We start from the raw sequence: 15,706 nt of genomic DNA, 5'->3' as shown, positions 1-15,706 counted from the left end.
AGCAGTTGAGCACAATCATTGTGGAACATTGTGGAATATGCTCAACTGCTTTGGGACAACTATTTGTGTGATGTAGCCAGACCTAAATGCACTAGCAGATATTTTTTATAATATTCTCCTTTTCTTGCTTTACAGATTAATTAAATAAGTTTCCTCCAAATAGCTTTCTCACAAACATTGTTACAACAACTTGCAGACGTGTCCCCAGTGATTTTGGGGGGGGGGGGGGGTCTGTAGCACTTTTTACATTTCCAGTTGTTCAAAGGTTCATAAAATTCTTGAACAAAACAAAGGAAACAAATTATCCAGTTTTATTCTAATGGTGCAGACTTTTACTATGAGGAATAAAACATCATTTCTGTGAGAGGTTGCATTCTGGAAGTTAAAGTGCACCTTTGGATCCAATATAACTTTTCCATTTTGCAGAATTGATTTCAAGATATAGTTTCTTTGAATTATACAGAAAAAATGAGATCTGGGGCTGGAGTGAATGCCCATAGAGCCACTTCAAACTGTATGATTCTATGAAATTGCTAAGACAGATACGTGGGTACATACCTTATTGTTGTTGTTCTTGTGCGCCTTCAAGTAGTTCCCATCCCATGACAACACTAAAGCAAACCTATCACAGGGTTTTCCTTGGCAAGATTTGTTCAGAAGGTGTTTGCCTTTTCCTTCCTCCAAGGTTGAGTGTGACTTGCCTAAGGTCACCTAGTGGATCTCCATGGTTGAGCAGGGATTCAAACCCTGGTCTCCCAGTCTCATAGTCCAACACTCAGACTGCTACACCAGGCTTTATGTTGTTAATATTAATGTCTAAAAACATGTGCAAACATGATGTGTGAATCTAATTTCCTCCAGTAAGCTTGGTAAGAAATATGAACAGCCAATTTGTTTCTTGATTTGAACCTGTTCTGTTCCTTTTACTCTTAATATTACTTTTTTAAAAATTTGCACTCTGACGTTTGGGAAAGTTTTGTCAACATCTCTCTTTTGATAAACATGTTAGAATTTTAAGTGGTAGTGAATAAATTTCTCTTTTATAGCTACTTATGTCCAAAGCATTAATTTTGTTTTCCTTGGAAACATCACTGTTAAATATATGCATTGATGCATGCATATTTATTTTAAAAAAAATACAATTGTGAATACAGTAGAGTCAAACAAAATACTTAAAAGTAATTTATTCTACATTACTGAGTACTTCCACCAGGTGTCACTGTATAAACATTATTGACTGAATTTTTCTTTCTGTTTTAAGCTCTTTTTCCCTTTTGACTTGATTAAGTATGATTTTCAAAAAGAGGAGCCAATCAGAAATAAAAATGGGTGGTGTGAAAGAGTTAAGAAAGGTAAGAATTTTATTAGAATTTCATCTGTATTGTGTTGGCAAGTAATACTGTGATAGAAGTATATTTGATGCTTCACTGAAATGAAAATATATGAGAATATGTTTTCCACCTTGAATCCTTTATTGGAAGAAAGGCAGGATAGAAATTGAATTTTCAAAAAAAATCAGATAAAAATAAAATGTTAACAGTTCAGTCCAATAAATAATCACAATATGAATAGAAAAGTGGAGAAATAAATATATTACAATTAAGATACTGTACAAGCTAAACAAATTAATCATACATCATTTTAAATACTGACACAGTTACATGGATCCTCTCTAGTGGTAAAAGAAGGCAGCAGTGGACCAAGAAAATATATCAACAAAATACTGGAATACTATAAAAACATTTTAGTCATATTAATCACTATACATTGATCTACTAGAGTAAAAATATTATAAGAGATCTGGCCATCTATGTAATTCAGGCTGGACTTCTCATCATAAAACTAACTGCAAGAAATGGGCTTTTCTTAGCATGCTATTCTTTTTTATTTTTATTTTTTACTTTTAAAACAATATTAAACTATTTTCTTTCTATAGAGAGTTTAGAACCATTTTAATCATAATTTTAGTTTTTTTAATAAGTTTTATTTGTGTTTCTTTTTATCCTGTAAACCATCTTATATCCCAGTTTCAGGGGAAAGGAAAGTATAAGTAAAAATATGGAAGAGAATAAATAAACACACACTAAACTAAGTCCCATTTAACTCAATAAAGCTTCTTTCTGGGCAGTCATAAGGAGTATTATACAGTTAATTTACCACTATTAGTAAAAGTACTGGTTAAAGACAGTTAACACGTGTAATGTAATAAGCATCTTGTTATCTGATACAAATTTCTACTCAGCAGATTCTCGCTCTCACTGTAGGCTTCATCACATTGTAAAGCATTAAAGAGTTCTGTTCCCAAACAGATAACTATGTTAGGCTGTTAAAGCTGAAAAGAACAAAGAGTCCTATAATAGCGTAAAATACTTTCTAACATTGGCTATACACAAAACCTCAGCCATTCAAAACATTTAGTTGGCTGAGAAAAAGTTATTCTGATTCAACTCTTTGGTGACAGATGAATGAAACAGATGGGCAGGAAGGAGTGGTCAGAAGTTGCTCTCAGCCTGATTTCCCCGAGGCTGCAGAGAACACATGCTGCGTTCCCCAGGGGGACTCCTGCTGTGGTCCCAAATGGACCGCGGAAAGGAGCAAAAAAGAGCTGGTCCTTTTGAGCCACTTTTGGGCCATCTTGGGCAGCCCTGGCACAGTCCCAAAGTGGCTTCCAGCAGGGACGTAACCAAAGGGGGTCCTTGGGGTCTGGACCCCCCTTCCATTAGAAAAATGAATGATGCGTGCTGCTGCGCCACCGTGTCCAAGCCCCATTATAATGGTGGCACTTAGTCTGGATCCCACCCCTTCCTAAAATCCTGGCTACGTCCCTGCTTCCAGGGACGTGCATCATCTAAATGCCATGCCCCCAGAGCAGCTGGAAGCCACCCCCATCTGCCCGTCTATTTTGGGCCAGACTGTAACTCCCTATGCAAATGCAGCTTCACAGTTCATCTCTTTAATCTATTTTTGAATTATTTGCACTTCCAGATAGATGAAAGATTGTCTTGGAATACTGAATCTTCTGCCACAGGATGTTTTTGATAGCTTAGTGTATTACCTTTTCTGATAGCAGATTTGTGTCAATTTATTCTTTTGTATAGACATTGGTCTGTTTTCTCTAGTAGAATGCAGAAAGGCACAATATCAAATACAGAAGGGTGCTTTCTCTATGTAGAATGTAGGAGGGCATATATCACATTGGAAGATGAGGAAGTAAATGAACTTTGATATATTGAAAGTCCTGAAATGGTGCTGACAATAGATAAGGGGGTGTTGACATCTGTATGAAAGCATCATTTTTGTGTTGCCTTTTGTGTTTAATGAGTAGCTATGAAAGGTTCGGAAGTTGTTTGTAAGCAAGTGTAGATCTAAAACCCAGCCCTGTAAGAGGGAAATGAGACTACCCAGGATGAGTTGTAGCTCATTCATCACATTTGGGTGTTTTCAGGTGGAAGTTTTCATCTTCTCACTCCTTTTAATACCTCTGTCACATAATGGGGGGTAATAGGATCATAGCCTCAACAAGGTGGCTGAGAAAAAGGGGGCATGTTGGGGTTAACCCTGAGGTCTGGAGAAGTACAAAAAGTATTTAAAAGAAAACAAATCTAAATGGGAAAGGAAGAAAAAATTCAAAAAGCAGGCCAATGAAGCTACAGACTATGGGTGACTTGCAGTGCAGAGCAAAAATGGATTTGGATGGATATATGGATGGAACACCCTACTTGCATGGGGTGATTGCCTGGAAGCTTGTAAAAAGAGCACTTGGTAAAGCGATACAGACTGTACTGAGTTAACTCACATCTTTAATTTTACATATAGGTGAGCCTGGGCTTTTACTATCCAAAGTGAACTCAAAGAATCCTTTCTTTGGCTATGCTGGCAATAAACGAGACACGGAGAAGAAGTTACTCTGTGGTGTGTTTAAGAAGGAAGATTTTTATTTCAATACAGGAGATCTGCTTGTTCAAGATCAAGCTGACTTTCTTTACTTTTGGGACAGAACAGGGGATACATTCAGGTACACCTTTTAACAGCATTAGCAATTAAACCACCTACCTAGTCAAGTGTGTGTGAGAGAAAAAGACAGTGTTCCTTTTATTCTGCCTGCCCAGTCCAGAACAGTTGGTTTTGATAAATTTCTGCTAAGTTGATCTCAAAGGACACCTTGAGGAATTTCAAGGGAAACAAGATCCCATATCTAATTGCAAAAGGAATGTAAAGCAGAAAATAGAATTACAAACAGAAAATATCTGACTAGCATTAAAGTTTAAAAATCGGGTTTCTAAATAACAGAGAATTAACTCCAAGACTACATTTGTACATAGTGATAAAACAAATGGTTTATTGTTACATCAACATGAGCTTCTGTGCTCCCTCTTTTTAAAAAATAAATTTAAAAATTGCTTCCTTTTTTAAAACTAACTGTGCAAAAGCTCAAAATGTAGACAGTCTTTGATAATCTTTTTAATGATCATGCACTGGGGACAGGGCGTTTTAGTCCTCCAGAGTCAGGTTTTACACAAAACTAAAGCTAAAATGTGGACATTTTGTGGCATTATTACCTGAACAGTGGTAAACAAATTTCCCAGATTTCAGCCACTTCCTATGAAGAGATCACCTATGTGTGTGTGTGCGTGTGTGTGTTTTAAGCAAACATCACAACTGCTGGGACAAAAAAAGTGTCCCAAGAAATCTGTTGCTTTTTGTTGTATTGAACCTTTTCTTTTGGTCCTAGTTGATGTAACAGAATTGGGAAAAAAATATTCCTAATCATTTTAATATGTTATTTTTTGCTGAACTATCATGCAGCAAGTAGAGATTATGTGCTACCTCTGTCAGGAAATTGGTCCCATTTGGCATTTTAGTTGGTATCAGGACATACAAGAATTGTCCAGTAAATCCTTACTCTGCCTAAACCTGATCCTCAATACAATAGAATTCTCACCAAAAAATACTCTTCAACTCACTCACTGTAAAGAGTTTGAATCTGGGTTACTGAAACAGAGCAGCTTCAAACATTGGTCTATGTGGCTAGCTTGCTCTGTCAAACTACAATTAAGGTTAAAAATAGAGTTCGAATATAATGGTAAGCTGCTGTTAATTGAAAAGAGAAGCAAATGAATTCTTTTTCTTCCAACCAAGATAGAAGAAGGGCAATGAGTACATGAGCCCAAGGCTCATTCATGGCTCATAAACTATTATTTATGGCTATAATCAAATTTCAATTGAAGCAAAATATACGTAGAACAGTCAATAAAAGAGTCAGTTACAAATTGAAAACTGGATTCCTCAGTTTTCCCAAGATGCCATACATATATATCTGCACATATTTCATTTTAGGTGGAAAGGGGAAAATGTTGCCACTACTGAAGTTTCTGATGTCATTGGTATGTTGGATTTCATACAAGAAGCCAATGTTTATGGGGTTTCTGTGCAAGGTAAGAAAAATATGTCTTGTATGTAAATATAGCCAATTACTTCAATGGGGCTTACTCCCATCTACATATATAGAAAATGTAGTTATAAGGTGTCCAGGGTGGTAGTGGGAATGTATGCATTAAAAAGAAAGAAGGCACAGTCACAGATGCAGTGCATTTTCCATTCATAAAAGAACAAATAGATCTCTTTAAAACTAAAAACAAATAGTTGCTCTTTAAAACTAAAGAAATAAACTCTCACACATAGTGGCATTATTGAAAATAATTAACAACTAGTTTGCACCCCCAGCTTTCCTCCGTGGCTCTGGGTGATCCATTCCTTCCCTTCCTCTGATCTTCTTGCCTCTCCCTCCTCCCCATCTACTCTAGTCACTATCTTCTCCTCCCCGTTGTTACTCCTTGCTCCTCTTTTAACCTCATCAGTTGTTTTAATAATTTCAACAACCAGTTCCAGTGAACCAGTGAAAACCACTGCTCACACACATACTAAAATGTAAATAATGTAACTTTTGTTTAACTCTGTTGAGAAAACTTGTTATTAATAGCAGCATAAAACACCAAACAGGTAAGATGTTGTAATACAGTTTAGTTGGACAATCTATGCTGGTTTTATGTGGAGTATTTTCTTTCTCCTTAAAAAGAAGGAGGCAATTGGAGCCCTTTCAAGATGGCAGTTTTGCATCAAAGTTAGCCATTTCAGCATTAAGATCCTAATCATCCAGAAGTGCACGAGCAAGAATAGGGGTATGTGTTTAATGTAACTGCACTCTTTAGCTCTAATATAGAAATCTGGATTGTCTGGATAGACATTAAGAATCAGTTGGAGGCAAAAGAGAGAGTAAACTGCATATGGTTGATTTTACAATGAGCATGGTTTGAACATTGATACAGGTATGCTGCATGGTGGCAAGAATCGATCTAATTAGGCTACACCAATTCTTAACACAACATTATGGCAAGGGTGTGGAAAGTATGGCCCTCAAACCACTTTTGCTCCATGCCTCCCAAAATATGGAGGTTCAAATCTGCCCATAATGTCCCCCAAGCCTGCATGTGGGCACTGCTGCCACTTACCCGCATGCTGCTATTTAGAGGCATTGAGGATGTCATCTATTTTCAGTTCATCCAGATGTCTTATTTTCCTGAACAGGAAGTGCCTATCCAGTCCCTTCTTTCTTGGAAAAAAAACCCCTATATAGCCCAAAACAGGTGAAAGGATAATAAAATGTCCCAAATTCAGGAAAACCACCAGTAGTTGCCCCATCTATTGGCTATTTTGGATGGAAATTAGGTCTCAAATTGTGGGTGGCAGAGGTGAAAATGTTGGGGTGTGGTCCTCTAGGAATCTGGGGAAACAAGATATCCTCACCATTCACAGTTGCTCACTCCTTGGTTAAGTGTTGGAACTGAAGAGAAACAGGTTACCACATCATTATTTAAAATAATAGAAACACTGAGAAATACTAGATAATTAGAAATCTATGAATCTTAATAGATGCAGCATTAATCCTAAAATATTTTCCCACAGGTTATGAAGGGAAAGCAGGCATGGCCTCCATCATATTAAAGCCGGATAAGTCCTTGGATGTGGAACAACTTTATGAACATGTGGTGACATATCTGCCCAGTTATGCTCGTCCACTATTTCTACGAGTCCAGGTAATATATTCCATGCTTTGTGGACATGTCTTCAGGGCCCTTCATTGCCAGTGGAAAATCAATTCAGTGATCTACTAAGCCACATATACTGAAAATTAAGTGATGACTTCAGAGGGATCTCTCTAATGGGTATTTCAGAGATCAGTCCTGCTTACTGTCTCCATTAATGAACTGGAATTATACGGTATACTAATGAAAACTACAGATTATACTAAATTGTAAGAGTTATGTACCTTGGGGAAGATAATATAAAAGGATTAGCGAGATTAGAAACATGGACTGGGAATGACATGAAATCTAAAGAAATAATGTTGGAATGTAGGGATTCTACATCTGGAGTGAACAGTACATTACAAATTACAATTGCGTGTACTTTTGCTTCAAAAAAACAAGTTAGTTATACTATTGTGTTTGTAATAGTGGGTTCTTACAGTATTCATTTTTTGGACCCAGAAATGCCAAAATACATATATGCCATCTTCTCCTAATAAAAACTCACATTTCAGCAGCCATCTTGGAATACAGCTAACTAGGGCTGCATCTACATTGCAGAAATAATCCAGTTTGACACCACTTTAGCAGCCATGGCTCCATGTTATGGAATTCTGGGAATTGTAGTTTTGTGAGCCATTCTGTCTGAGGTCTCTGATACCTTAATGAACTACAAATCCAGGATTCCATAGGCTGGATACATGGTGGTTGAAGCAGTGTCAAACTGCATTAATTCTGCAATGGCATCTACTTAATAAGAATGGAGTATTTTGAGATTCTGACTGATTCTTTCTTCTCATAGGGTGAGTAAAGAGTACAGTATACACTTCTGAGAAAAAGTTTGTGAATCCTTTAGAACTGTTACATGTTTCCATCATAAAATGCTGTTAGCTTTTAGTTAACCCCATAATTCTAGATACAGTGGTACCCCGGGTTACGAAAATAATTCGTTCCGCCGCCGCTTTCGTAACCCGAAAGGCTTCGTAAGCCGAAAAACCCATAGGCGCTAATGGGGAAAAGCCGCGATTTGGTGTGAAATAGCGCCGAAAAGCACCAAAAATTTTTTTCGTAACCCGAAAAAACATTCGTAACCCGGAACAGTTTTTTTAAATACATTTTTTTCGTAACCCGGAAATTTCGTAAGGCGGCGCATTCGTATCCCGGGGTACCACTGTACTCGATAATTAGATTAAACAAATATCATGTGTTTTCAACATTTATTTATGCACAACAGTTTTATCAGTCAGTATCTATATATGCAACTTTTAGATTTGGTATGCGAACCTTTAAATTTGATACCTGGTGGCACCCCCTTGAGCAGCAATTACTATAAATAAGCATTTCCTGTTAACTGTTGCTCTCACGTATGTTTTGAAGAATTTTGGCCCTTCCTCCTTATATAAGCTAGTTCAACTCAATTGCATCTGAAGGCATCAACAGCTTTCTTCAGGTCCTGTCAGAACAATTTGATTAGGATTCAGTCCTGACTTTGGTTAGGTCATTGTAAAACATGTTTAGAATTACTGTTGTGTTGCATGACCCACTTTTGATTCAGTTTCAGCTCTTGGATGGATGGCCACAGATGCTCCTCATCAAACCATCACATTCCTACTAACATGCTTCATGGTTGGGATGAGGTTATTCTGAACAAACATAGTTTTTGTTTTTTGGCAAATGTAACATATCTTGCCGAAACCAAAAAGTTCTATTTTTAACTTGTCTGTTCAGAAAACATTTAAATGTTTTAAGGTTCCTCTGTGTCTGTGCTACTCAAAGTAGTGGTCCCTGGAACAGTGGCCATTCCTGAGCTGGTCCCTAATGAGTTTCGGGGGGTGGACGGGACAGTTGTAGACAGTGGGCAGAAATGTGGTGCCAATCCCTAGAAAGACAATGGAAAGAAATAACTGCCAGTCACCCACATCAGATAGTTGCTTTATATGAACACAGTGAACTTCAGACAAACTGCAGTGTTCTTTTTTAGACAGCACTGCTTTTCTTGTGGCTATCCTCCAGTTCTTTTCCTGGTTAGTGCCTCACATTAGCCAACATGAGAGGGGCCTGCAGATTCTTGGATGTTACTCTGTTATTGTTGTTGTTGTTTTTTAAAAAAATGATTGCCAGGATGATGATCTAGTTTGTTTGGAAAGATTCTGATAGCATTCCTAGGAAGAGTGGTTGTAGTCTTAAACTTTCTCCATTTTAGATTGTCTGTCTGACAGTGGATTGATGGAGTTGCAATACTAAGAAATGCCTTTGTATCCCTTTATAGATTGAGGAACAGCAATACAGTAACTGCTTTTCTAAGGTCCTCACATATGTCTTTTGATTGTAACATGGCATGTTTCCACAGACCTATATGGTGAAGACCAAGATCAAAAAGCTTTTTACCCTTTTATAGTGTAGGGCAACCAAATTCACCCCTGAAGACTTTCCTAAGCTGCATCCACACTGCAGAAATAATCTGGTTTGACACCACTTTAACTGCTATGGCTCATTGCTATGGAATTCTGGGAATAGTAGTTGGAATGGTGCTACAACTATCATTCCCAGACAGAGAATGACTCACAAAACTACAATTCCCACAATGCCACAGCATTGAGTCATGGCATTTAAAGTGGTGTCAAACTGGATTATTTCTGCAGTGGATGCAACCCTAATTACTTGAATACTTGATTCCAATTATTCTCGTTAAGTGAAGTGATGGGACCGAGGGTTCCTTATGTTTGGACCTAATGTGACTCATATATACTTCACGCCAAACCCAGCGAATGTGGAGGGACCACTGTATTTGGAAAAGGACTGGTTTTGACTCACAATTCATGGTAAAACTATGGCATTTCTGATATTATGATCAGGATTCACAAATGTTTTCTTGTTAGTGTACTCACCGTTAAATATTGCTTTCATATACATTTCTGTGTGTTAATTCCTCAATACTTGAGTAGAATTAAGAGTGAACATTTTATAAGAGCTTGAAAAACATGATATGACTACAAGATACTAGAATATATAAACCTTGTTGTTCCTGCTGGAATCTCTGAAATATCTATAAGCTGAACAAAGCAAGAAAAGTTATTGATGATAACTGATGTCTCATGTTAGTTGAGAAATGAGGTGCTATAACTAATAGGCCATCCTTGATTTCAGTGACAACTACATGAGTCAGAGAAAACCTGTTTAGCAAGCTAAAAGGATACTCTTCTGTAGTACACCTGTATCCAAAATGCTTGGAACTGGAAGTATTTCAGATTTAGGAAATTGTTGGATTTTGAAATATTTGCCAGCCTTCCACTTCAGTCTTGCAAATGAACATCCAGGACTGCTGCCATTGCCTCGAAGGCAGAAGTGGGTGGCTGGAGGGCTCCCTGGAGATCTGTACAATAATCAGGTCCCTTATATAATATAAAATGTCTAGTATTTGTGGGCTGCAGAGAGAGGAGGGAGGGAGGGATCAGGAGATTTCAAAAAACATTTTAAAAATATGCATGAAAAATACAGCAAACTTTCAGGCAACTGGGGCTGTAGGGGGAGGAGGCAAATGCTGGCAAGTGATAGGACCCAGGAAAAGCAGCCTTGTCAGCAGCAGTGGCATATTTCAGTTGCTTAAATTTTATTCACCATAAACATTTTTAAAAGTTTTATTTTATTTTATCTCTAGGAAATAATGGACATTACAGGAACTTTCAAGCAACAAAAATTTCAGCTGGTGGGTGAAGGATTTAATCCATCTTCAGTCAGTGATCCACTTTATTTTTTGGACAGTTCTAAAAAGGCTTACATATTATTAACTAAAGAACTACATGAAAATATCGTATCTGGCCAGATGAAACTTTGATGTTTATTTATTTGCAAGAATTAATGCAATCTACTGCACAAAATATAACTTTAAATAAGCTTTTTTAGTTAAATGAATGAAATTTCCAGGGTGAAACTTCTGCACTGTATTAATTGTATTGTTGATTTGTTTGTATGGTCAAGGGATTACTTTTTATTATCTTTTGCTCATCAGTTTTGTACCTTTTCCCACGCAGTCTTATGTCTGTTATATACAACATTTTGGACTGAACTCAAAACAGAGAAGCTCTTTTGCTCATTCTGGGCCCCTGCACTCCACTTTTGACAATTATCTCTTCTTGCTGTAGCCTTGCCTTTGCCATATGCTGGCATACAAATCATGTAGCCCACTCTCACTATTTCTTACATTGTACAGTAGTCTAACAATTTCTGGAGGGCCGCAGCATTGCTACTCTTACCTTATGCCATTCTTGCCCAGAAACTCCCCGTTCTCTAATGTTCAAGTGCCATAGGGGCCTTCAGAATGAGAAAGGTCCCTAACAATAACATTTCCTAAAAAAGACAATACCTATAAACAAAGACACAAATTTTACACACTTCCATGGAAGTAAGCCTCTTTGAACTGACTGAGCTTGTATATAATTCCATTGTAAGACAAATTGCAGCATTTCAGAGAAAGAACTACCACAGTGGTTCTCAACCTTCCTAATGCTGCGACCATAAAATTGCAGTGTCTCGGTTCCTAAGACAATCAGAAATATGGGTTTTCTGATGGTCTTAGGTGACCCCTGTGAAAGGGTCGTCAGGCCCCAAAGGGGGTCAGGTTGAGAACTGCTGAACTATCATATGTTCAGTAAACTCTTAAACGTCCAGGGATTTCCAAGTCAATGTTGAATAAAAATACAACTTACGTAAATATTGCTTCTTATCTTAATTTCAAGCAAGGCAATCCTCATTTAAGAGGATGTAGCTATGGGAGGAAGAGAGCATTGACCCTCACCAAACAAGAATTCTGCCCCCTTTTCCATGAATTTTTCCTGCAATCCCCAAATTTTAAGCATTGCAGAGAGTGCATTGCAAATTCCCTTTGGTAGTAATAAAAGAGAATGCATGCCCACATATCTGTCTCTGCCATAATTCCCCAAAACCTGGTTGCCTGAAACCTGGCATGGATACTAAGGGGAATCTGTGTTGCATTGTGTGTCTTCAAGTCATTTCCAAGTTATGGCAACCTTAAGGTGTAGCTATTGTGGAGTTTTCTTGGCAGAAGTTGTTTAGAGAGGGTTTGCCCTTGCCTTCCTCTGAGGCTGAGAGAATGTAACCTGCCCAGAGGCTTCCATGGCTCAAACTACTATTCCACACTAGCTCTCCAAGGGAACCAAGGGACAGATTACTTGGCTTTTAAGGTGAATTCATTAATTCCAACCCATTTAAATCTGTGATGCCTGTGACCTCTCTGCTCTCCTTTCACTGGCAGGTAAAGATTTTTTTATTTAAGCAGGCATTTGATGATTAATTGGTTGTGGGAAGTCTTTGATGATGAAAATGTCCTGTATGTTTATATTTAATATTATGTTTTCAAACAATTTTACTGTCATAATTAAGAACCAGCATGGTGTGAAAGTTAGACTATGATTCTGGAAGACCAGAGTTCAAATCTCACTTTGCCAAGGAAACTCATTGTGATCAAGTCACATTCTCTCAGCCTCAGAGTAAGGCAATGACAACCCCCTCCCAAAAAACATTGCCAAGAAAACCCTGTCATAGCTTCACCTTAGGTTCACTACAAGTTGGAAGGGAAGGCACACAGCAAACTTATCATATTTAGGTTTTTAGGTTTATGTCATTTTAGGCTTTTGAAAGTTGGCTTGGGTCTCATTTTGGAAGATATAAATAAAAATAATAAAAATAATGTTTGTAGTTTTAAAAATGGTTTTAACTTTTGCTTTTAAAATGTTTTAACTGTTAATATGTTTATTGTTTTTATCTTATTCAAACTATTTATGCTTTTTGTCTGGAAATGTTTTAAATTCTATGTATTGTATGCTTCCCTGGGAACATGTGACAAAGGGTGGATTATATGTATTTAAATAAATAAATAAATATCACACTTTTAGTCACTAGTCACCACATATCTATTCCACATAGCTATTATTCTGGCCAAAGGCACTCATTACAAATCTTACTCTGATCTGTAAGAGATCCACTCACCAAACAGTGAAACTACAGTACCGTAATAGCAAGTGAGACTACAAAGCTGCAGTGGCATCACAGGGTGTGTGTTGGGATGGTGGTGCAGACAGAGGAGTGGTGACACCAGGTTGGGCCCTCCTCCTTCACAGAAAGAAAGGCAAACGTGTCCTTCCCAGCTGCTCCATTGCTGGGATTTCTCCCTGGGGAAGAAGCCCAGTGACTGAGAAGAGGGCGAACGCATGTTCTTCCCAGATGCTCTGTTGCCAGACTTCTCAGGGAGAAAGCCTGGTGATGGAGCAGCAGGAGGGGTGAACGTGCCCCTTTTGTCTCCTACCACTGCCTCACTTGCCCCGTCAGGGCATCGCATCAGCTGGGGAAGGAGGAGAGGTAAGGGAGTCTGCCAGCGGCTCTCCACACCAGGTGACACCTGAGTTGGAAAGATAAGAAAGACAAAGTAGTAGAAGCTGCATCTAGAGCAGCTAGAGAAGACTCTGTAGCAACAGTTTGCCAAGGAAACCCATTGGGATCAAGTCACATTCTCTCAGCCTCAGAGTAAGGCAATGGCAACCCCCTCCCAAACAAACATTGCCAAGAAAACCCTGTGATAGCTTTACCTTAGATAAAAAGCAGACAGATCAGGCATGACTCCATCCATAGTAGCAGAACTTCCAAAGCAAAAACTTGGAAGACAAAAGCAGAGTTGCAATGGTTAGAGCCAGGAACCAGGGGAAAGTAAACTGTAATCTCCCCTTGTATTATGGTTCTGATCCAGTAATTCTAAAAAAGCATAGTATCAGCTTCTTGCGCCCACTGCCAGGCTGTGTAGGCTCCCACAAGAATGTTGTGGTGGTGACAAAGTTCAGTTAACCCAAATCGATGATTCTTTTCGTCCTCTTCATACACTGTTATACTTTGGTAAGTGGAGAGAGAAAAAGAAAACTTTGCTATGCAGGAGAGAAAGAACATTAAGGTAAGTGGGTGGTTAAATGGAGGCTAAAGCTATGTGGGTGGCTGTGTAGGTAAGGAAAGAGGGAGAACATATAAGTGGGTAGGAGGAAATGGGAATAGAAGGGAAATAATGAGTTTTCTAGCCTTGGCTAGGTTAGGAAATATACATAGTTATTTAACTGTTGACTGCCCCCATCTCAACCTCAACTCATGGTAACCCTGAGAATGAGACACCTCCAATCCCCAGTCCTCAACCACTCTGTTCAAATCCAGAAGGCTCTCCTTTCACTGGCAGGTACAGATTTTTTTATTTAAGCAGGCATCTGATGGTTAATTGTTTGTGGGAAGACCTTTTGATGAGGAGAGCCATGGCTTCTGTGATTGTGTCTAACCATCTGGTATATGGTCTTCCTGTTTTCCTATTGCCCTCTGAAATCATTGGTACTTAAAGGTACTGAGGTTTGACTGGATCATGCCTGTATCATTTAGTTAAACAGAATCCTAACATCCATGTCCAGGATGTCCAGTAGTATATATTTAATGATTTTTTACCTGATTGCTCCATTATGACAATAAACAGAAGCTGAGAGATAATCTGTCTGATTTATATCTAGTACATGAGATAATTGTAGAGATACCATACCGGATATAAATCGCCTTTGTAACAATCTCTTCTGTTAATGTTTCATTCAGTTCTAATTTATTTATGGAAATTTTTTTCTGGGAGTGACCATGCTTGGTGAAAACAGCAATAGATAAGAATTTTTCAGTTTTAAACTGAATGTATATCAATATGAGAGGAAAGATAGAAATTGAAGCTTAACCTTCACATTCCAGCCTTCCCTTTTGTTATTGTTGTGTACTGTGCCTCAAAGAATATAAATGATGACATATCTGTAGCTAAACGCTAACAATAAGAACTGGTATCAAAATGATTGGATGGATGAACAAATGGAAACTTAGGATACTGCACATCAATACATCAGCTGGTGACTATGTCTAACACTGAACAGACACACTCATAAAGCTGCCAAACACATGCAACATTTAACACAGTCTGCTAAGCAGAAATATGTACTTAAAAAGTAATTCAAGTTCAGGAGCTGATATGAGTCAGCAATTCATCTTTCTACACAGAATCCCTCAAGCAATTACCCTATTGCTCCCAATTATAATATAAGCTTAGAGGCAAGAAGCCTGCTGTCAAATTTAGAATTTCATTTTCTACATATTCAAAATAATACGTTTTGCTTTCATGCTTAAAATGATGCACATAATTTAGAGACACATCATTTCAGAAACAATTTTGATTTCTGAACTAGTTCAGTCCAATTAGACTATGTGTGTGTGCACACGCATACTGTACACCTAGGAGGACTAAAACCAAAAACAGGACAGGACTCCTGGACCTTTAAAATGTACAGATCAGGATGCATTAGTAGTTGTAGCTGACACTTTTTCTGACATTCTCTTTTCCATACAATTACGGATATGGGAGAGTCCCATCTCCATTGCCACCAACCCTATCCTAGGCTTACCTCAGTTTCTCTATTTCAGGAGTGGCCAAATCTGCCCCTTCAGAAATTTTTAGATGGCAACTGCCATGGGGTTTTGGGGTTTTTTGCCACTTCCTATGCTGGCTAGGGTTGATGGGAGGTGTAGGCCATAAACATCTGTTGATGTTT

General features: G+C 38.2%; 1 protein-coding gene across 1 annotated transcript in view; it reads left to right on the top strand.

Moving 5' to 3' along the window:
- SLC27A6 (solute carrier family 27 member 6) overlaps positions 1-12,950 on the top strand; it is a 47,067-nt gene extending 34,117 nt beyond the window's left edge. The window contains 5 exon segments of the mRNA XM_042454447.1: positions 1,262-1,352; positions 3,817-4,015; positions 5,338-5,435; positions 6,964-7,094; positions 10,744-12,950. Of these exon segments, the coding sequence (XP_042310381.1) occupies positions 1,262-1,352; positions 3,817-4,015; positions 5,338-5,435; positions 6,964-7,094; positions 10,744-10,920 (696 nt within the window). The 3' untranslated portion in view covers positions 10,921-12,950.
- The last annotated feature ends 2,756 nt before the right edge of the window (positions 12,951-15,706 follow it).

Source organism: Sceloporus undulatus, chromosome 2 (genome assembly GCF_019175285.1).
Source record: "Sceloporus undulatus isolate JIND9_A2432 ecotype Alabama chromosome 2, SceUnd_v1.1, whole genome shotgun sequence".
In the NCBI taxonomy this organism is placed as follows: Eukaryota; Metazoa; Chordata; class Lepidosauria; order Squamata; family Phrynosomatidae; genus Sceloporus; species Sceloporus undulatus.
The sequence above is the reverse complement of the archived record's forward strand: the minus strand, read 5'-3'. Positions and strand labels throughout refer to the sequence as shown.